At 36.7% G+C, this 24,443-nt stretch overlaps 1 protein-coding gene across 1 annotated transcript; it reads right to left on the reverse strand.

Moving 5' to 3' along the window:
• Nucleotides 1–19,857: 19,857 nt before the first annotated feature.
• LOC133798530 (protein TONNEAU 1a-like) lies at nucleotides 19,858–24,119 on the reverse strand. Its single transcript, XM_062236865.1, has 8 exons — nucleotides 23,878–24,119; nucleotides 23,339–23,471; nucleotides 22,010–22,098; nucleotides 21,807–21,929; nucleotides 20,695–20,828; nucleotides 20,536–20,561; nucleotides 20,297–20,453; nucleotides 19,858–20,047 (listed from the first exon to the last, which is right to left on the reverse strand). The coding sequence occupies exons 1-8, from the start codon at nucleotides 23,962–23,964 to the stop codon at nucleotides 19,996–19,998; spliced, it is 801 nt and encodes a 266-aa protein (XP_062092849.1). The 5' UTR covers nucleotides 23,965–24,119; the 3' UTR covers nucleotides 19,858–19,995.
• Between the last annotated feature and the right edge of the window lie 324 nt (nucleotides 24,120–24,443).

The following is a 24,443-nucleotide window of genomic DNA, read 5'->3' on the forward strand; positions in this document are numbered from 1 at the left end:
CCCTACGCTTAGGATCATCATAGTTATTCTATCTGCTCTGTGGAGTAAGCATTCTGGCTTGGATCTTCTCAATAGCTTCATTAGTCTTCTGAACCATGTCCGACCCCAAAGACTGTTGGGAAAACTTATACAGGATCTTTATTTATTTTCATGTAGATCTAATATTAAACAAATTAATATGAGATAACCTAGAACATGTTTCTAAAATTGAATTGAAAGAGAAACAAAGATAACAATACTTACTACGCAACGGAATTTAAGAGTCATTCCTTCAGTTTCTCTAACTCTTGTATCCTTTCTGTCGCAGAGTATTATCAAGAAACTGAACCATTCTTCTAATTTCTTCACAGTCTTCCAATGTATCCTTAGAATCACCTAGACTAGTGTGGGCAATTCTCAACACATGACATAGATACAGAGAGAAGAAAAGAAAATAACTAAGAGGCTTAGAAAAGGACTTGTGTTTAAAGAGACTATAAAACTATCAGAAAATCAGTGATTAAACTTATTTGTCGTCTGTCTTGACTTCTCTCTAAGCACTCCTTTTATAGACTCAATTAGGCTATTTAATTTAATTAAAAAATCAATAAAATAATAGCCAATATGAAGCCCTAGGTCGAAATTATCATGGGCTATAGGCTCGTGAAATTTCTCATTTGATTATAAGCCCATTAGACTTAAAATCAAGGCCTGTATTATTTTTTATTGATTTAATTAATTAAATAATTATTTAAATCCTTTATCAAATTAATTATTTATAATTTGAACCTTGATTTAAACTTATTTATTAATTTAGATACCAATTTATCTTAATTAATAAATCTTCCCTAATTTCTCTTTTCTTCTCTAAATTACATACCTCTGTGAAACTATCCAAAATTGACCTGGTCAACTTTGATAATTCTAATTAATAATTAAATCAATTAATTGAGACTATCTAGATGATTTTATCCAAGGTACAATGGGGACCATGGGCCTATGAAATTAAGCTCCAATAAGTTATCATAAATCTAACAAATAAATTTACTAACGTATTAATTCCTCGTGACTCCACTATAGACTCGGAATTTCACTCTTGAATTTATAGAATGCTCTATAACAAATATAGATACGCTATTAATTATCCATTGTTACAACCATAATTGTCACTTTATTCTCTATAGACGGTCTACAATGAGATGGGACTAAAATACCGTTTTACCCCTCATTGTATTTTATCCTTAAAACACTTAGTTCCTTGTAAATGATATTTCAATAAACTAATTTAATTACTGAAATGAGATATCTATCATTTAGCACCTTGAACCAAACTAAAAGGAAACCATCATTTCACTTCTTCATCAGAAGCCATAGATGTTCATATCTATGACTAACACTCCCACTCAATTATACTACCGAGTTCCCAAGATGTAAGTATGGGCTAGTCCGTAGGGTAAGCTGGTAATGAACAAGTCAAAGAACTCAAATAATACAATCAGTTAGAATACAAACCACTCAGAATTGAGATTGAATTGACCTATGGTCTGTTGGTTTTTATTGATCAAATCAGAGATTATGCACAGTGGAACAACAATCAAATTGTCAAATTAATCCCATAAGATTTCTAGATCTACTTCTTCACACTCATATATATATTGAATCAAGGACAAGAATAGAAAAATTACCTCAGGTCCTTCCTTGCTGCTATCTTTTCGTATGGCTGAATCCTTGAGATCTCACACCAAGATCTTCCAAAATGTTCTCAGGCACACAAAGAACAAGTGTGAGCTCGCTATACAAATAATAGGCAATAACTATTTATCAGATGTTCTCAACACATGAGATCTGATAAAGTTTGGACCTAGGTTTTGTGAAGAACAATGACCTTTGTTTTTGTCACTGTTCTCTTTTCTCTGAGAGAATCCTAGATATTTTTCTATCCTTGAAAAATTACGTTCTGTGAAAACTGATATCCAATATTTAATAATATCCAATATATTAAAATATTTGTTATTTTAAACAAATTCAAAATAACTGATCAGTTATCAGATTTTTGTTTAAATAATAATATTTTAATCATATTAAAATATCTCATTATTTATTTAATATTTAAATAACTAAAATTGTGGAATCAAGAGACTAAGTCAATCTCTTATGCGTGTAGCACAGTGCCTGTGCACTGTGCCACACGTGTACCACATGCCTGTGTAGGCATGTGATTTTTCCCAATTTTTATTATTATTTAAATACCAAAAATACCAAAAATAAATTAATTCAAAATTAATTATATTTTTGTTAAATCAAATAATTAATTAATTACACATAATTAAACAATAATTATGTTTGATACATAGAAAAATATTTTACTTATCACATAAGTCCATTTTGCCCATTTTTTTTGTATTTGCCTTTGACAGTGATTGTTTGAGCCATTTCGGGGACCATGGACCTATAACATTAAGCTCCAATAAATTGAAACTAAATAATTAAACTCTTTAATTATAATAGTTAATTTATTAATTCTGATATTACTCCACTATAAATTCAGAATTGCACTCTTTATGTTATAGATATACTTTTACAGAAATCTTTTTCTTAAGTCGTCCATTGATATAACCATCTTACAATAGTTCAACCCTCTAATTAATTAGTTCATAAATTAGAATGGGAGAATTACCATTTAACCTTTCTAATTTACTTCTTATTCCTTAAGTACCATTAATTCACTAGTGAATAATTAATCTACAATCTAATTATAGATTTGAGCTCAAAATCATTTAGTTCCAGATTTAACCCTTAAGGGAACTAATATACGATCTGTTAGGAAAGATTAGATTCCGTATTGTTGATACATGTTCCCAGCCATCCATGATATTAAATCTCCAAAACAAAAGTCATTAGCCTCATTCTTTGAAGAGACCTTAACGAATGAATCAAAAGATTTAATAAACATGAACAGGAGTTCATGAACACTCAGGATTTAGGTTGATCTATAAATGATCATCAATTATGATATGAATTACAAGTCTTTATTGTTAAATGGTTTTTTGGATAAAGACTTTAATTCATAACGGTCCATGTCATATATAATCATATTATATAAAGCATCTTGACCGAGATGTCTTTCCACATCAATAATCCGAATCTAGATTATTTGTATCATTATGATACTCAGTAAACCGTACTTACAACTCCAATTAAAGAATTCCATAACTTTAATTTGTCGTTGTTAACTATTTTTATTCATTCGTGTGATCTTAATTCTCTCGTACTAATACAAGATCACATCCTCAATAATGAATATGGAATTTTTCTGATATTTACATAATTATTCAAACAATAATTTAACAATCTAAATATGACAATAATAATAAACCATCGTATTTATTTATTCACAGAAAAAACAAATGTCTTTACATGCTTTTAGGACACACTCCTAACATGGTCAACTATATGATATGACTAGAATAAATAATAACGGTATGTTTACTTATTTTATCAACTGTCAATATTGATCCAGTCTGATGTAACAAATACATCCGATCTTATCTACTTTGTTAATGTTCGAGAAAGAACATAACACTGTAATGTGTAAGTAGATCATATCGTAGATTGGCAAGTCAGTGTAAATCCTGTGCACTGACTAATCTTAGGACTAACTTATTTTGAATATATAATCATATTTATATTCCACTGTGATTACGTCACTATAAATAAGATTAGCTATATGCTCGGGATTTAATAGAAGTTTATATTAAATAAATAATCATGAAAATAAAACATGTGAGCAAAGTGATTGACCAAGTCAAAAAATGATTTCTATTCTTTTATTGATAATAAAATGAGATTACAAAGAATTTGGGTTTTAATTAGGGCATAAAACCCCAACAAATACTTCCTCTCACCCATCTCATCCCATTGAATGGGCGATCTACATTTCCTCCCATATAACATCTCATATGGAGCCACTCCAATCATCGATTGATAACTGTTGTTGTATGAGAACTCAATCAACGGGAGATACTTACTCCAAGATCCCTCAAAGTCGATCACACATGCCCTAAGCATATCTTCCAACACCTGAATCGTCCTCTCAAACTGTCCATCAGTCTGAGGGTGAAAGGTTGTGCTAAACTTCAGCTGAGTCCCCATAGCCTTTTGCAAACTACCCCAAAACTTGGAGGTAAAGATAGGATCCCGGTCTGACACAATAGACTTGGGAACCACATGGAGACGTACGATCTCCCTCATATACAACTTTGCATACTGATCCACCGTATATGTCGTCTTCACTGGAAGAAAATGAGCTGACTTGGTGTATCTTTCCACTATCACCCACACCGAGTCATGAAGCCCCACTGTCCTGGGTGAACCTCCCATAAAGTCCATCGTAATATCCTCCCATTTCCACTCGGGAATACCCAAAAGCTGAAGCAACCCTGCTGGTCGCCGATGCTCAGCTTTCACTTGCTGACAGGTCAAACACCTGGCCACGTACTCCACCCATCCTTTTTCATCCTGGGCTACCAATACAACATCCGTAGATTCTGATACATCTTCGTGGTACCCGGATGAAGTGAGTACGGCGTAGTATGTGATTCATCTAATATCTCTCGTCTGATCCCCACATCAGTCGAAACACAAATCTGATCCTGATACAGTAGCAGGCCAAATGGCCCACCACCAATTCTATCCTTGCTCTGGATATCTCATCAGCCAACTCTCTCAAAATCTGAGTGGAACTAAATAATTGACTCGGGCCTCTCCGGCTCAATGCATCCGCAACTACGTTGGATTTCCCTAGGTGGTAAAGAATGTCACAGTCATAGTCCTTTACCAACTCCAACCAACACCTCTACCTCAAGTTCAGGTCCTTCTGGGTGAAGAAGTACTTCAAAATCTTGTGATCGGTGTATATCTCGCACTTCTCCCCATACAGATAATGCCGCCAAACCTTCAGTGTGAATACCACCGCTGCCAATTCTAAGTCATGGGTAGGATATCGCTACTCATACTCCTTCAGCTACCATGATGCATAAGCTATAACCTTCCCGTTCTACATCAACACACAACCCAAACCCAATCTCGACGCATCACAATATACCACAAACTTTCCCTCCTCCGAAGGAAGACTCAACACAAGTGCAGTAATAAGTTGTCGCCTCAATTCTTGAAAATTGTTCTCGCACTTGTCTGACCAGACGAACTTCAAATTCTTCCATGTCAATTCTGTCATCGGTGCATCAATCTTCTAGAACCCTTCCACAAACTGTCTGTAGTAACCTGCTAGCCTGAGGAAACTCCGAACCTCTGAGGCATTCCTTGGCCTTGGCCAATCTCTCACTGCCTCCACCTTAGATGGATCCACCTTAATCCCATCTTCGTCAACTATGTGTCCAAGGAATGTCACTTCTGGTAACCAAAACTCACACTTCTTAAACTTGGCGTACAATCGATGTTCTCTTAACCTCTGCAAGACATGTCGAAGATGTTGTTCGTGTCTGCCTCTGAACTGGAGTACAATAAGATGTCGTCGATGAAGACAATCACGAACTGATCCAGGAAGTCCTTGAACACCCTATTCATTAAGTCCAAGAAGGCTGCTGGGGCATTGGTCAAACCAAACGACATGACCAGAAACTCATAGTGCCCATACCTCATTTGGAAGGTCGTCTTCGGTATATCCTCGTCCTTGATCCTCAGCTGGTGATAACCAAATCGAAGATCAATCTTCATGAATACCATCTTTCCCTGCAGCCGATCGAACAAGTTGTCAATCCTGTGTAAAGGATACTTATTCTTGATAGTCAACTTGTTCAACTCTCTGTAGTCTATACACATCCTCAGAGTCCCGTCCTTCTTCTTCACAAACAAAACCGAAGCACCCCATGGCGAGTAGCTAGGCCTGATAAACCCTAAATCCAGAAGTTCCTGCAGCTGTATATTCAATTCTTTCAGTTCTACCAGTGCCATTCTATATGGTGCCCTCAACACTGGCTCTGTCCCCGGTGCCAACTCAACGACGAACTGAATCTCCCTGTGCGGCGACAATCCTAGTAAATCCTCATGGAATACATCCAAGAATTCACAAACCAATCTAGTCTCTCCCGACCCTGTTGACAAAACTTTGGTAGGATCCACCACACTAGCCAGAAAACCTATACATCCTCCCTGTAATAGGTTTCTGGCTCTCAGCGCTGATATCATGGGTATGCGGGGTTCACATACCGCACCCACAAAAACAAAGGGATCCTCTCCCTCCGGCTCAAAGGTCACCATCTTCTTCCTACAATCAATAGTAGCTTTGTATCTAACCTGTCAATCCATACCCAAGATCATGCCAAAATCCTCCATTCCTAACTCAATTAGGTCTACTGATAGCACCCTACCATCAACCATCAATGACAGTGCTCTAATCCATCTCCTAGAAACTACCAGTTCCCATGTAGGCAATATAGTCCCAAACCCTGCAGTACAGTACTCACTGGGTCTACACAATCTATCAATTACCTTACTAGAAACAAATGAATGTGTAGCACCAGAGTTAATCAATATAGTAAAAGGAGAGCCAGCACTAGAAAGCTGATCCGTCACCACCGAGGGACTCCTCGGCCTCCACCTGAGTCAAGGTGAACACTCGAGTTGGAGTCAAGCTGTCCACCTTCCCTACTTCCCCTTTCTTCATTGTTGGGCAGTCCTTCTTGAGGTGTTCCACCACCCTACACACATAACAGGCCTTAGCCCGACATTCACCCGGATGGCGTCTTCTACACCTTGTGCACTCTGGATAGCTCCTCCATGTATCACCGCCTCCCTGACGGCCACCATGAACACCCCGACCTCCTATCAAGACCAGCAGCGGTCAAAGTGTCAAGGGTCTTCCTCTTCAAATCACTGGGGCCTCCGCCCCTACCAGAACCAAAATATGGAGGCACCGCCCTGCGGACCTCCCGCTTCACAGCATTCTCCCTCCAGATCTTCTTCTCTGCTTCCTCAGCGGTAAGAGCCTTCTCAACAGCTTGGGCATAAGTCGTCCCCCTAGGTACTGTTGTAATCCTCGCATCTCGGGCTATCATAGCATTAAGCCTTCTGATAAATCTGTCATGCCTAGCTGCATAAGTAGGCACAAGATCTGGTGCGAACTTCGCAAGTCTATCGAACTTCAGGGTATATTCTGTAACTATCATGTTGCCCTGAACTAACCCCACAAATTCATTAACCTTCGCTGCCCTAATGGCAACATTGTAATACTTCTGACTGAACAAATCCTTGAATCCGTCCCAACCTAGAGTAGTAACATCTCTGGTCTGTGATGCCACTTCCCACCAAATGCAGGCATCCTCTCTTAGCATATATGTGGCACAGGCCACCCTGTCATGACCCTCTACCCTCATAAAGTCCAGGATAGCGGTAATCATACTCATCCACTTTTCATCCTTTAGTGGATTTCGCCCCCCCTCAAAAGTTGGAGGATGTTGTCTCCTAAACCGCTCATACAATGGCTCCCACCTATTCCCAACCTCCAATGGCTGTACAACTGGTGCCACTGCGGGTGGTACAATGGATGCAGCACTCCCTGACAGAGCCTGGTGTCTAAGAAGATGGATCTGCTCATCCTGACTCTGAAGCAGGGCTTCCATGTCTGCCATAATCTACTGCCAGTTCTTACGGACTGGTGGAGGGTTCTGGCCCTGGTCATCAATCCTAGCCTCAGACCCAGTGTCGGCTAGTCGTATAGATTGCCTTGGACGCATAGCTATCCAAGTTAATTTGCAATCAACGACTTGGCAGTCAAACTTATGATGACAGGGTAACAATCTTTCCATGCATCACCATTGGAACACAACCAATCACAAGCAATCAAGATATAACAGTTCATTCAAATATTCATCCACATGTAACAGCAATGCTAATAAGCATGCCTTAATATCATCACACAGCAGTCAAGGACCAAGCTCTATCAGTATCTCATGCTCCCTATTAATCAAACAAATAACAACATTCATATTTCTTTCCAATCACTTAAGCATATAAACATATATACACAATTACCAAACCCTGAGTCGAGCTTGTCTTTAGCGGCGAATGTACATGTCCAGCCAGTCTTCAGGAACCCTTAAACCTAGACCACTCTGATACCAAGTTGTAACGCTCTGGATAACCAAGACCGTTACACTATGTGTTTATAAAGGTGCAAGACTTGCTAATCAATTTGTTTAGTTGAAAATGTTTCACTAAAACCATTATCGAACTAGGGTTAAAAGATTTTGGTCATAAAAGTTAAATTTCATTTAAATAAGCGTTTGGTACACGGGATCCCAAAAATAGGTATAAATAAAAGTTTAAAAAATTTCCAAAGGTTATGTACAACCACAAGCCACTCTAATGGAAAAATAAGCCTTTTAGGGTCTCATATCCCTGTATCACCTCTCGGTCGTGGCGGCCGAACAGCCGACTATGTACATTCTGCCCCCAGAGTTCTCCAAATCAGGGTTGGTCCAGCTTACCCTTGCCTTTACCTGCACCACGTAGCACCCGTGAGCCAAGGCTCTGCAAGAAAACCATATACAGGACATAACCAATAACCGTAATCAAACAATTCATAATTCATTAATCAAATACTCAGCAGACCACATCGTTCACATAATCAGTGATATCAATCAACAAACCCACAATTGATCATCCATATAATTAACATGCCACAATCATCATATTAACAACAGTAAACATATCATACAATATCCAGGGTCGACGCCCTTAGTCCGCACCCTCTGTTTATCCCACTGACTCTGGCTCACTTAGGCCGAGCTCAGTGATTATATAATTAACCTCAGCTACCAGTGGCCGAGCCGCGTCCTATACTCCAATATTAATTATGGCACTCTTAGGTCGTTTATCTCATGCTCTCATGGCATAATACCATCATAACATTGCATACAAGTATAGGGAACTCTTAGTCCCAACATAGCCACGTAACTGGGTACAGTTTTCTTACCTTTGATTCCGAGCGGAGAAGGTGAACTGGTTCCGAGCACGATCCCTAGCCTCGAGCCTTGGTGAAAAACCTAGTCACAAGAGTCATTGATATCTCATCCAATCAGAAATAAAATACCTAGGGAAAAAAACTAGCCTCTGGGACCTCAATTTCTACTAAACCGGGTAGTAGAAATTGTCCCGAGCCCCTAAGTTCAAACCCCCGAGCCCTAACAACACTAAGAACTCCTCTATGCTTAAAACTCTTAGGCGGGTCGCGACTTGGCTCAACAAGTCGCAACTTTCCCCAAGTCAGAGAGCAAGCTCTCACGCCAAAGGGGAGGCGGGATGCGACTTGGCCAAGCAAGTCGTGGCGCGCCTCCAAGTCAGAGGACTCCCTTGGCCAGAAGGGCCACACGCGCTGCGGCGCCCCCAGGTTGGGTCGCGGTGTGCCCTGCAAACCCAGAGAAAACCTGGGTTTCCTCCTCCTTCCTCCAGCCATGAACACTCCAACTTACCCAGAATTTTCCCCTCAAATCCACACTAAACCAGCCACGAATTTAGACCCATAATTACATATTTTCATCCTATAATTCCCAGGAATATAAACAAACATCAACACCTCAATTCAGCCACAAAAATTACAATATAACCACTGAGATTTTCTACTCAAACCTTCAACCAAACTCATCACTAAATGTATACCCAAAACTCAAAATCAATCTAAACTACTCAGCAACATAACACAGAAATTGATACTAAACTCTTACCTCAATTAAGACTTGATTCCACACAAGTTTTAGCCTTAACTCCTAGCTTGAATCCTCCTCAATTCCTTCTATTTTCCTTTAAAATTTTCCCAGCCCAAGCCTAGCTTCAAGATTCAACAAGGAGGAGTGAGAGAGAGAGATGTGTTGGAGAGAGAGAGAGAGAAGTGAGCTGAGGGAGTCTTCTATTTTCTTCTTCACAATTCCACTACTTTCTGCCTTGGTTCTAATATAAACTGAATATATCCTTAGTTTAGGAAAAGACCATTTTGCCGTCCCAAAATAGAACTAACATTAACTTAAACTAGGGGTATAATTGTCATTTGTTCCCAATTCTCACTAACTCCTCGAGTATTCCTAATATTTACCACTTAAATCCCAACATCCAATTAATCACCAATTATTTACCCAAAGTCTAATAATCTCCAATATATATCTCCTAAATTCCCGAAAATACCTCTAGGATCCCCTGAGCCGGGTATAGATCCCCACCGTGACTATTTTGCCAAATCGCTCACTAGGACCGTCTCGAGCCATATGCTGCAAATACATCCACATAATAATGTGGTCTCAACAATTTACCACAAATAATCACATTTATGCCCTCAACGGGCCAAAAATTACAAATATGCCCCTATAAGTTAAACAGGGCCTACATGCATATTAATACTCATAAACATGCATTTCACATATTCATATAATCATATAAGCATGTTTATCACATAATCATGCATTAAATCATTTAAATCGCATAAAAACTAATTATGTCCTCCAGGTATACTAATCAAGGTCATTAAGCCTTATTAGTGATTTTGGGTAGTTATATGATGGATACTCAGAAGAATATTTTCCTAGCCACTAAGCAGCATGTCCACTATCAGAAATCGCAATCTATGCGAAGGGATCGGGAGAAAAGATATTCCACTAAGTTTTGCTGGTTCCACAATGATATGGGGCACCACACCAACGAGTACAAGAAACTTAGAGATGAGATTAAAAGTCTCATCAAACTGGGGCACCTCCACCAATATGCTAGGGCCAGAGCTCGCCCAGCCTAGGCTCCGGACCAGATTTTGGTCAAACTTTTTTACAATATGACCAAAATGCCCTCATATTTTATTTATCAATGAATTATTTAAATAATTACAAATAAATATTAAATAAAAAATCTTATAAATTGATTTTTAAATAAAAAATAATTAAAAATATAAATATTTTGAATTTCAAAAATAGAATTATGATATAAATAATCGAAATCTTTCTTAAATAAAAAAATCAAACCTAAAATCTAATTATATTCTCAACCGAAAAAATATTGAAAACTAATAAACCCTAAATTTATTCACCATCTTCTTCTTCTTAATTGACTCATCCATGTTTCTTGTTTGCAGGTACTTCGGCAGCTTGGTTGCAGAGCAACAATGGAGGCACTGTAGTTTGGGGCTTGCAAACGGAGGCCTTCGATTGTAGATGAACCCAGCCTCTTCGCAAGCTTGAAGATGCAAACAAAGTCTTTATTTTCAGCCTCTTCTTCTTCTTCTTTGCAGGATACTGGGACGATGGAGACTGGTGCAACAAGTGTCAGGCGAAGGTTAGGTTTGGCAAGGGGGTTTGGTACAACGAGCCTGGGTTAGCATGATCTTGTGTGAGGAGGTTGGGTCCACGGGGATCTGGTGCGATTTTTTTGTAGATGCTCGGGATGGGCAGCTTCATTTTGCAAAGGATTGGCACAAATATGAGAGTTCTTGAGCAATTGGGGCAAATCTGAAAGGTGGTTGGGTGAGGATTCTTGTGCGACTGGGCAGATCTGAAGCTTGTTGTGCGACTGGATTTTGAAGCTTGCACTGGGTTGTGAAGGTGCTTGTGAAGTTTGTACTGGTTTTTGTTGATGTTTTCATTGGATTTTTTCTCATGATTTATGTATGAAACTGTATTGGTTTTGTTGATGTTTTTATTGGATTTTGGCTCATGATTTATGTATGAAATTGGGTCCAACATGGAATTGATCGATTTTGTTATGTGTTTTGGATCATGATTTGTGATGTTGATGAAGTTTTTTTGTGATGTTGATGAACTTGTGAATAGAAACACTTTATATATATATATGTATATATATATATATATTTAAGTGGTGATATTTGAGAACTTTTTTAAAGTGATTAATTGGATGATAAATTAAATTGTGATTTGATTTAGGATTAATTATTGGTTTTTTATGTTAATTTTTAATTAATAATGGGTTCTAATATTTTTATTTTAAAATAAATTTATTTATAATTATTTAGGTTGTGTTTGGTAAAACTTTTGTTTTTAAACTCAAAAATAAAAATATATTTTTGTTTTATGTTTTTTGATTTTTATAAAATAAAAACGCGTTTGGTAACCATTTTTGTTTTTTAAAAAATAAAAAATATGTTTGGTAAACATTTTTTTTTTTTGAAATGTTTATTTATTTATTTTTTTTTCTAAACTAAAAAATAAATATATTTTTTGTAACCACTATTTATTATTTTAAAATAAAAATTAAGAAAATTATAGTAAAAAAAGATCATATTAATAATATCTAAGTAATCTCAAATTTCAAAACTTAATATCTATTCATGAGATAACACAAAATCAATAAAGTATAAACTTAAAATTTATCCCCACAAGCAAAGGAAGTTTAACCAGAGATAAGAAATAAACCAAAAAGAGATTTGCGCTAATTAAACACATTCTTTCTTTAAGTAATTCAAACACCTCATAATAATCTACAAGCGTGGGATATGCATGTATCTAAAATCATACATGATAAAAATCAATACTTACACCAAAAAATTAAGAATGTCAGCCATTTCTTTCTCAAATGAATCAATATATCGAACACACTAGACTATACATCATATTTACTTCCTCTCTAAGTAACAAAGTTGTTCTAGAACTCCTTCTAGCCTCTTGCCGTGCATTTCAGGAATGCCTTAATTTTATATTCACTTTGTAGTGCCACAAAGCCAATTCCTTCTTGTTCAAAATACTGGAAATGGATTCAAAATGCTGCAGATTTGAACTACAACATAACATATTTGCAAAACTTTCTATCTTACACATAGATCATTTAACAGGACATGAGCCAACATGAGGTCTATAAAATACTGGTGCCCGATTTGGTCATCTCGCCATCTCATCTTTGCTGGACCCTGGCTATAAAGTACCCCTTCATTGCAACTATTATCAAAATGCCATGGAAAAGTCATGTCAAAGTTATCAATCACACCAAATACAACCCCAGCTTGCCTTTGGAGGCATATGATGAGTGTCATGATGGTAGGAGCAAAAAGATAAAACCAGGACTCAAGGCATAAAATTGTCATCACCAGGCAAAAAAAAGATTAGTTAATAATTAAATGGCCTAAAACAGATATGAACAATAATGAATTCAATGTATACAAGAATGCACTGCAAACATATACAAATTACTCTATACAAAATCATCAAAAGGATCCAAGGAATAGCAATCTAAACTAATTATGATTGTGGTTGTGTAATATTTTGGTAACAATATTATAAAGGACTTTTGGAGATGATGGTGTGTACCAATGATGGTGGGAGCAGAAAAAATGGAGGCTCAAAATGAAATCACTGCACACACTTATCAATATAAAAATAAAATCTCATCATTGGGCAGAAACAACCTGTCAATTTTAAATGATCTGAATCATTTTTAAGATAAACTGATAAAGTGTCAATATGTCATAATCAAAGTTAACCATATTCCAAAAGTACACAATTTACTAAAAAGAAAGAAAAAAATCAGTAGTAACACCTATTACAAAAAGAAAATATATCATGATGTTACCAACAATAAAGAAGAAGGAAAATGATGAAAACTCAGTGGAATTACTAGAAACTGCCAAATATTCAATCACATCATCCAAATGGCTTAACACCAATACCACTAGATCGACCACCACAATGAGTTTGCTCATTGTGGTTACTTATTGAAGTTGTGAAGTTTCACCCTAATTGGAATATACTTTTTTTTAAGGGAACAAATGAAACTAACAAAATCAAACCAGAAAAATCAAGGGGCATATTAGCTAATAGAGTTGCAAATGCAAAAGAGAAAACACCCCATTTCTAATAAGTTGATATTTTACATAATAACCCAAGCATATTTAGCTAAACAATGAACCTCCACATTTGAAGTTCCAGGATGAAATAAGAACTCCAAGCAACAAAAGTATTTTGCTTTAAATTGAATTTCTTTAACAATCACATCCAAATCTCCATATCAAAAGAATTTTGGATTTGAGCATCTTAATAGCCACCAAGTAGTTCGATGCAATGAAGAAGTTCCCATACTGCATATTTTTTGCAAATTTTATGACATCTCAAATTGCATATAGTTCAGCAATCTGAAGAGAAAGAGGTATTGACACATTCCAAATTTGGGCAGCTTTGACTGCCCCATTGGAATCTCTTATTACTGCACCACTAATGCAATCTCCTCTATTAATCTCTTATCCACTGTTGTAAGAACTAGCATCCATATTGACATAAAACTGGCCCTGTGGATGAAGAATCCACCTCTGAAACTTGACATTTTTTGTTCAATTTTTTGTTGTTGTGAGCCAACTTAATTCATTAAGAAACTTTTGTTGTCCAATTCCCTAACTATTTGGATCTAGGAGTGACTTGCCCTTGCTCATCTATCTATAAAATTGTTCCTGGTAACCCAAATTTGCTAAGAAATCATATTGAAAGAATCAAATTCATAAACAAAATCCTTTCTAGCAATTTTTTATAGAAAGGTTATAGTATCCTTATTATATGCTTCCTTCATCACTATGTGGAAGAGAGAGACGAAGTGTGTAGGATAGAAGTACAAGGCTCATGATGCAAACCATGGAACTGCTTCCCACAATGTGTTCTTCAATCATAGGTCAAAAAACATGTAAAGCACATGAAACCAAAAACAACACATAAATAATATCTTGACATATCACGATATAGATATAACTAGGTCAATCCCAATTAGAATATGATATATCTAATCTAGCTCAAGACTTTGATGCATGAGTCGACATAAGCATGTGAAAGAGCATACTCTAGTTTTTCATAAGCTTTTCATTAAAACATAACAACATTTATGCCAGATGATAACCATATATTAACATATATACCAGATGAGAATAATTAATAATCTCAATTCTCACATACAAAAACACAAAGCGAATAAATAGAAATGAAAACCCCAATTTAAAAATTAGCATCATAATGAAAAAGAAAGATGCTGGAAAAGACCATGAACCAACCACAAAGAAATATTTTGAAAACATATTATACACATTTTCAGAAGCATATACAGAGATGAGAATCGAATAGTAAGACTAAAGGGTACAACCATTAGGGGTTTGAGAGAGTGATTTTCTAAGAAAAATATTAAATATAGTACCTGTTCAGAGTTCCTCGACGACAACAGCCAAAGCCTCAGGGTTGAGACCCAAATCACAAAGAGCATTGAGCACAGAAAGGGTATGACGATCAAGCCCTATGTCAAGTATATTGGACAAGAGAGAAAATAGAGGAAAATCACAAACCCTAATCCCAAACAAAATCGAAAAAAGAGATTGAAAGAAGAAGAAGAAAAAAAAAAAAAAGAGATTGTGTGGCTACGGGAAAACTGAGAGAGCATAAATAAAAATAGGTTTTAAATTTTTTTTTTAAAAGTATGTATATTGTTTTTAAAATTTGGTAAATTTTAAAAAATTAAAAATGATATTAACTTACCGAACATGTTTTTGGTTTTGTTATCAAATTTTTTATTATTTAATAAGTGTTGACGGTAAGAACTCGTCAACGATTGATGGTTAGAAAACTTCAATCTCTATACTATAAGAAGCTATGAGTTAGATAGAAAGAACTCTAAACAACAGGAGAAAAATCAGGCAAGCATGAGAACCAGAAGCATATATTTCATAAGTCTCGTTTTTACATTCAGTTTTCCAACTCCTTAGCCTGAGGGGTTGGAGCCTATTTATAGGGGGGAGGGGCTCTATTGGCCCAGGATACAAACAGGTCCCAGACCACAGGGATGTACACATGTATTTTGATAGTGTAGTGGCCCAGGGCGTAGTGGTGTCTACCCTGATGGTGTCAGAGTCGTGGCCCAGGACAAAGTACTGTCGGCTCTGGCGTATGGTCGGGGGTGTCCAAGTGGTACCACTACGCTTCGTACAGGTCCGTACCGCCACTACTCCTCAGACGCAGATCATAGGGTCGTGCCTCTGTTCTTTCCATAATCGTACACCCCGTGTCAGCGCACGTGTTCCGTACTCGGTTGTCCTCATCAATTCCCGTTCAATGCTCCATGTTCGTTAGACATGTCAACAAGATTCCCCCAAGTGATCTCGTGCCTATGCCAAGGAGGCTTCAACCTATGCATGTCCTGAGAGGTCAAGGTGTCAAGGGTCAGGGCCGGCTTATGCGGGTCACATGGACACGAGACTCGCAGCATGGACGCCGTGGCAAGGCCACACCCTCGCATAGCGAGGGTACCTCGCGTAGCGAGGCTGGTCCTTTTCCTCCAGGCGTAGGCATGGCTCAGGACACGGGCATCGTAACAAGGCAGCACCCTCGCATAGCGAGGCTGCCTTTCCTTCCCCCGGGTGCAGCGTCGCGAGGCTAGGGGCATGGATGCCACCACGAAGCCTCACCCTCGCATAACGAGGGTGCCTCGTGTAGCGAGGCTGACCTTCTTCTCCTGAGTGTAGACGAGGCTTGATGCCTGCTGGAATGGGGCGCACGTGGATGACCAGCTGGGGACCCTCGCATAGCGAGGGTGAAGTTTGGATTGGCAAGTGGCCGAAGTCCCTCGCCTAGTGAGGGTGACTCTCTTACCCCAACTCCCTCACCATCGTGTGATGCCCTTTCAGGATGTCTCGTAGTATAGAGCTTCACTCGTGAATAGAATTCACAAGGAAAAAATTCCACATTTACACTTCCCCCCGAGTCTATAAGTACACTTTTAAGTGTGTTTGTAGACTCTCTCTATTTTTCTTTCTTGACACGCACGGCCAGCCTTGGGGGACTTAGCCTTAGAAATTTTTCCAACGTCGCTCGAAGAAGCCCGAAGTGTGGCTTGGAGTTGTGTTTCTTCTTAGTGTTTGAAGAAACACAATAGCCACCTAATACTTGGGGGCTCCACGTAAGTTCCTAAGGTTGCGTAAGGACTAATCATCCTCAATCGCAGAACCCAAGTTTCGAAGCCACTTGTCCACACCAAGATCTGCGTAGCCTAGTGGCATGCTCTCCAACTTATTTTCACGAGTTCAAGGGTTCTATCCTCCTCCAAAGCTCTTGAGGTGCTCTAGTAGATCCCTCTTATTGCTGTTGTTCGTGGATCACATATTTTTCTTTGATCTGATGGCGATAATCTTTCCAGTGCACCTTGATTATACTTGTAAGGACACATTAACCCGTTGGGCTGTTGGGGTCCTTTTATATTCATTGCGCGCGCTTGTTATTTTTTGCGAGAAGCGTCCTTCTCGTCCTTATACATAGTACTATTTTTTCCAAGGGTCACTTGTAAGACCCTTTTTGGCTAGCCGGCTTAATGGCCGATCTAGACTTATTGGGCGATTCCCTCCTTACGGCCTCACCTCTTGGGGTGTCGGCCTTTAGTTAGAGGTCATTATTTTAGACCGTTCCTTTGATATTCATAAGGGTAGCTAATCCTTTTGAATATAAGAGAGATTTTTTTTTTTTTTTTTTTTTTTTTATGCCTCCTGTCCTACCCCCCAAGTGCTTGGTGAGATTTAATTCAGCAGGCAGTTCGGTTGATGCTCGCATGAAAAAGAAAAAATCACATGTGAAGTTGTGAACATTTTCATCTATAGTAATCAAATTACAACGACATGCATATAGAGGGCTTACATTTACTTGGGGGTTATGTAGGTAACCTCTTTGATTCTCGTCTACTGAGATAGCCTATCCTGCGACAAACTAAACACAGCTACTGCCTGTGTTGGGAGTGGAAGTCTTACTGGTAGTATTTCCTCAGGTGTTCCGCGTTCCATGCTCGGGGTATGATGGTGTCGTCCATGCGCGCCAACTTGTAAGTGTTCGGGGGTATGCACTGAGCCACCTGATAGGGCCCCTCCCAATTCGCCCCCAGCACTCCTGCGCCTGGGTCTCGTGTGTTTGGGAGTACTTTCCTTAGCACTAGGTCGCCCACTCTGAAAGTTCTCTCTCGCACCCTCGAATTGTAGTACCTTGCGGCGCGCTGCTGGTATACCGCCACCCTCATTTGGGATTTTTCTCTCTTCTCCTCCAGCATGTCTAAGCTTTCGGCCAGGGCTACATGGTTGGCTTCGTCTCCATACGCCTGTACCCTGTGGGACTCGACTCGCATCTCGACTGGGAGCACGGCCTCGCACCCATGAGGGTGGTTTGGACAAGCCCTATGTCAAGTATATTGGACAAGAGAGAAAATAGAGGAAAATCACAAACCCTAATCCCAAACAAAATCGAAAAAAGAGATTGAAAGAAGAAGAAGAAAAAAAAAAAAAAAAGAGATTGTGTGGCTACGGGAAAACTGAGAGAGCATAAATAAAAATAGGTTTTAAATTTTTTTTTTAAAAGTATGTATATTGTTTTTAAAATTTGGTAAATTCTAAAAAATTAAAAATGATATTAACTTACCGAACATGTTTTTGGTTTTGTTATCAAATTTTTTATTATTTAATAAGGAAACTATTTAAAAATACTTTACCGAACGGACCTTAAATAATTTATTAATTAATAAAATATGAGTGTATTTTAGTTATATTTAAAAAAAGTTTGATAAAAATCTAGTCTAAGGTATTCTTTTGTTCCATTTTACAAAATTTAGGGTCTAAATTATTATTTAACAAAATACAGAGTCCAATCGCTAAGAGGGTGTTTGGCACCCTAACTAAAAATCTGTTTTATATTTTTAAAAGCTAAAAACTGTTTTTTGAAAACAAGTTAGGGTGTTTGGCATTGTTTTCAGAAAACAATTTTTAAAAACAAAGTTACAAAAAACAGAAAATTTTGAGAACAACAAAAAGTTGTTTTTTGTTGCTCTCAAATTTTCTTTCCTAACTTTCTCACTTCTTATTTTTCATTCAAATTATTTTATCTCATTATTTATTACAAACTTTTAAAATATTTTTCTCTTTGTAAATATATTTGTTAATTTTTTATTTAAGATTCAAAAAAAATAAAACTAAAAAAATTGTTTTTAGAAAATATTAACCAAACACCTCTTATTTTTTGAAAACTACAAAAGCAATTTTCTGTTATCATTTCTGATAATAAAATTTTGAAAGCAAAAAACAGAAACACAATGCCAAACAAACCCTAATTTTTTAAAAATACAAGGTCCAAAATAATATTTACCCATAAAAGAATTTTTTTAAAAATTATATTTATAATGTTTTACTACAAAACGTTAATTTACCAAGAAATTTAAAAAAAAAAAACAAACAAACAAAATAAAACTATTTTAACAAATAGTGGAGTGGGTCGCTGGTATGATCTATTTTGGTTTTGTTTGTTTTTTATTTTTTTGTCATGTGTTTAGTATCTCACTGTTGCTTGGTTGATGTTTTAATAGTAGTGTTTATTGCCCTCGTTTTCGTATTGTGACAATTCTTATGTCTTAATGCAGGTTAAGGTTATTCCGAAAATTCATCCGTCGCACGTACGTGGGATCTTGTTGGATTTTTTTGTTTTGGCGTTTTTGACTTTGTAATGATTTAATTAGCCTAACTTGGATCATTTGTGTGAAATTAATAATTGTTCGCTTGAGTTCAGATCTGTATTGAACTTTGTCCTTGTAACCGGTTAATGGAATTTCTAACTGTTATTAAAAATAAAAAGACAACCTGTCATACTTATTTCTCCGTGAACATATTTATATATTGACACCCTAATCTATGCTTTAATATGTTAATTGGCTGCTTCATTGGGAGACATCGAAGGAGGCCCCGAGAGGATTCAGAGGTTAACCAAAAAACTCAATCCCCCAAATATCTTTCAAAACCTAAACTAGAGATTTCATGAAATTCAAACCATGAGCAATGCTATTAAAAAAAATGACCAGAGTCAATTTCAAATGGGTAAGAAAAAAATCGAACTAAGACACTCAAACAAAGCTCTAAATCACGTTGGAAACTTACATAACATGCCTATCATTAAATCATCATTTTTGACGAGGCAATAACAATACAGAAAAATACAAGTGCAACAATACAATGTTATAATCACTCGGCTACATATGGTCAGACCTGCTATCATCCTCACTCATTCCATCTCCTGCATGCCTGATACCAATAATAATGCCCTATCAATACAATTATCTTGAAGATGCAGTTATAAAACAAAACCCAATCCACTCCCAGAATTAAATGAATGCTACAAAAGGGGATCAACCTTTCACAAAAATTGGTCACCGTAACAGGTACTGATAACAAATCAAGTATTTAGTGAATTTTAAATCAATTATATTATACCAGGTACCAAATCAAAGAAATGAATGGCTTGAGTCATTTAAATTACAAGTTTAAACATACCGCCAAGACGTAGTTAGATTTCGAGCTTTTCTATCTAGCTGAAGGTTTTCCAAGGCAGACGAAGCTCGAATTACTTCCTCCGGAAGTTCATCACTGTCATATCTCCAATTATAATCGTCTTTCCTGTAACTGGACATGGAAGACCCACCTCTCCTATCTGAATGCTAAAAGGCATCAGAAAAAGCAATTGCAACCACGCATGTAGCAAAAGCTTAAGCTAACAAAGGTTTGTTACTTACCAGATGCCTGGGAAGCAGGAAGAGGCCTAACGTGGAAATACCGCCAAACTAAAACATCTTAGTTACAAGTGGAAAAGGAGAATTGAAAACCATAGAGAGAATTGATTAAAAAAAGGTAAAAAAAACGTGAGAAATAAAAGACAATGGTTGGCACAACACCTTCCTAGTGGAGGGAGGCCCCCAGCAACAGATGATGAAGAAGGTCTACGACTACTTCGAGAATCTAGACTGGATAAGGACTCTGTTTCTGAAGTGGTTAGCTTTCTTCCAGTACCCCTTGCTTGGGACAAATTCTGTAGGAACATTTTTAAATCAGAGATGATAGAATATAAGGTATCATTTGTCAGCTAGGCTACAGATGTAAAAAAAAGGGTCCGTATTTTTACTCAAATCTCCAAGTCCAGAAAGTTATTTTAACTTCTATATTGGAAAATACTTTGTGCATCGCTACCACTAGTTCCCACACAAAGAAACACTTCCAGAGAAACTTGATAGACATTCTTGAAAAGTTCTGAGTATTCGTAAATACCTTAACCATAAATTTCTATAAAGAAACAAATGATAGAATACTCTATCATGGCCTTTAAAGGTTTTATTTTTTTTCTTTTCCATGCTGCAAATGCTTATCGACCAATCCAGCTTAAATTTCCATTGTCACACCATGGTAGTAGCTAATCCATTACATGTCGTCATAAACCATGTACAGACAAAATGCTCTAAGTCTAACTTTGACCATAAAAGCCTCTCCCCACAACATATATATATTAATAGGTTGAAAAAAATAATAAATAAAATGCAAAGAATGTTTTCCATTCATTTAGTTCCCAGAAAATCATCTGATCCTCATTATCACAGTAATTCCGATCTCAACAAATTTATATACCTCAACTAAGTTTTCCGTGCTTGTTTTATTCTCATATAACCTCTCCATCAAAGTTTCACTTACATCCACCTCTATCATGTGTATCATTCTCATTTACCACAGGTTGAGAAAGTTCAACAAAGATTTAGGCAGAATACTATAACAGTATGATCTTATATAAGTTCTGCACTTGAAGCTTACTGTTGTGACACATGCTTTGTGTTGAGAAACATAAGATTTACAAGCAACATTTCCTAGACTAAATCAATATAAAAAATAGGCCTTTAAAACTAATTTTAAAGCAAAATTAAGTTAAGTTGTCTTAAACAGTTAAACTAGCTTCTTATAAACTTGCATTTACACAGATATAGATCGTACAATGCTTCTGTATAGAGAGTTAATGCCAAACCTCAAATTTCAAGAATCCTTCAAGCACGTCCAAAAGCAAAGGACCACTATCTCCATTTCTGTTAAGATCATACCCATTTTTGCTACTAAATTCCTTCAATTCGGTTTTCCAGAAGTCTTTTTGCTGCAAGTTGTAAAATAAAATCAATTCAAAAATCTTTTCAACGAGATCATTGCCATGCATAAAAGAATTTACTTGATTACCAAATTACACTCGGGAAGGTAAACTTTCATTGTGTGATTTAGTTGTGCCCACTCTAAGTATTCACATATCAATGCAGTCAGCAACCTCCCTGCAATTTGGGAATCATAGATTCATAGATGAATTAAATATGAGACTGTACAAAACTTACAACACTTGAAACCACACGAGCTAAAATGCTAGTCATGTCATATTCTACAAACAACGTTTACCATCTTCTAGATATAAATTTTATCCTAGCCTTGTTTGGACTTTGGATTTTATTTTCCAAAGTATTCTATTTTCTCATGTTTGGATTGAAAATAATCTACGAATTCTTTTTCTAAAAAATTAAAACTTAAATGTAGTATAATTTTTTAAAATTTACAACAATTATAAATACATATAAAAAAATAAAATATTAAAAAAAGTCTCTTATCAAATATGTGAAAAATATTTTCCTTCATTTTTTCCATTATATTTTCCCTCATAAAATTTTTCCCTTTTAAAATTCAAGATCCAAACAAAACCTACGAGAACTAAGGATATTTAATAGGCGAAAAGAGGGTGGGAGATTCTAAATGGTCAAGAAAAACCCATAATCTCACTTACGACAAACACCTTCATTCCGATTCTGTTTTATTGTCCAGATTATGGCTATTCAAGAATTTTCACAAACCGCCCAAACTGAATAACCCACCCAAACCAAACCGAATAAACTAATAAAAAATACAACCTAGATAACCCAACGAAAATTCAAATTACCCAATCTAATAATTAGGCGGGGTGAAAGATATTCAACCCACCCAAATAACTCAAATAAACCAATTAAGAATTTTTTTTATACATATATATATTATACAATATTACACAAATTATTTTTTAAAAAGAATGAAACCATATATTTTTAACAATGAATTTAGAATATAATGTATTTAAGCTTGAAAGATGTATACTATACTTTTAATTTATTGAATTTGATTATTTGAAAATTAAAAAAAAAAACTAAAAAAATATTGAAGATCGGCTTAAACTGGTTTAACTCAACCAAGCAGCCAAAATCATTGGGCGGGTAGACTTTTTTTTTTTTATTTGGGCGGGTTATAGTTGGATATTTGCAATCCAATATTTACATTGGATTACTTAAAATATGTTATAACCGGCCAAACCAAACAATATACAGCCCTAATCCGGAGATCATTCAAAAGCCAATTTTAACCTATACGCTTGAACCCATTTCAACAACTCCATGGACCAGTCGGGTGGATAAAACCCCACCAACAGGGCCGAAATGACAGCCCACTAAACAAAAGCTCATTACTAACCAATTTAAAATAGAGAAGGAAAGGAACCTGAAGGTGACGCGTGAAGTTGTTTGGCACGATCATTACAGCTCCCAAGCAAAGCAGGAGGCACACCATCTTCCTTCTCAACAACACGATCCTCTTCTTCAATTGCCTCAAACACACTTGCCCTCAACTCAGCCTATAAAATATTTGAAGAGATTCTCACAATAAATAAAATAAAACCCAAATATTTTCAGTTTTCAAATCACACCCTAATTTTTCTTAAATGAGATTCACATTCACAAAATTAAGCTTCAGAATAAATATTTTTAAAAAACAAACATTTGGGTGTTTTCAGTACTTTGATTTCTTATATATGCACTGAATTAACTCCAAATTACACAAAACAAAGAAAACCCTAAAACAAAATTAATATATATATAAGCATGCTCCATCACCAGCTAACCCAAAATAATATGTCATATTTGCAGTTCAAAATCGGGCGCGGCGCAAGCGAATTCTGTGAAGATCTATATATAAAAAATCCTGCAGTAAAAGAATGAAATGAACAAATAAAAAAGAGGGGATGATTCAGGAAATTGTACCCGGATCTTGGCAAGGACGCCCTTCTTCTCGAGAGTACGAGTAACTAGGGTTTTGAGGTCCATCATCTCCCTCGTGTAATCATCCATCTTTTACTTCTCAAGCTTTCTGAGAATTTCGAAATGTTCTCCTCTGATTTCTCTCTCCTCTTTCTCTCTCTTGGTTTTGAATGTGAGAGATGTTTTGTTGTGCTTTGCTTCAGCAGTTGTTGTGTACGTGAGTGAGAGAGAGGGAGAGAGTAACGAATAGAGCAGTGGCCAGTGCCTGGTGGTTGCCATTATGTGTGTAATGTGGGTGGGCTCCAGTTCCACATCTGGGCCATCTCTCCTTTATGGTTTTGGGCTATGGTCCCTTGGATACGTGTGGGACTTCTTCCAAAAGCCCACTAATGGCTCCCGGGCTGTGGCCCTGTTACACAAATCAAAAGGGTATTATTTAGAGAAATTTACCCTCCACCCACCCTTTTTTACAATTTAATTACAAAAATACCGTACATAAGTTAATTTACACAAATATTGTTATTGCAGTACCATTGTCAACTTTTTTTTTTTTAATTTTTTTTGGATAT

Source organism: Humulus lupulus, chromosome 8 (assembly GCF_963169125.1).
Source record: "Humulus lupulus chromosome 8, drHumLupu1.1, whole genome shotgun sequence".
In the NCBI taxonomy this organism is placed as follows: domain Eukaryota; kingdom Viridiplantae; phylum Streptophyta; class Magnoliopsida; order Rosales; family Cannabaceae; genus Humulus; species Humulus lupulus.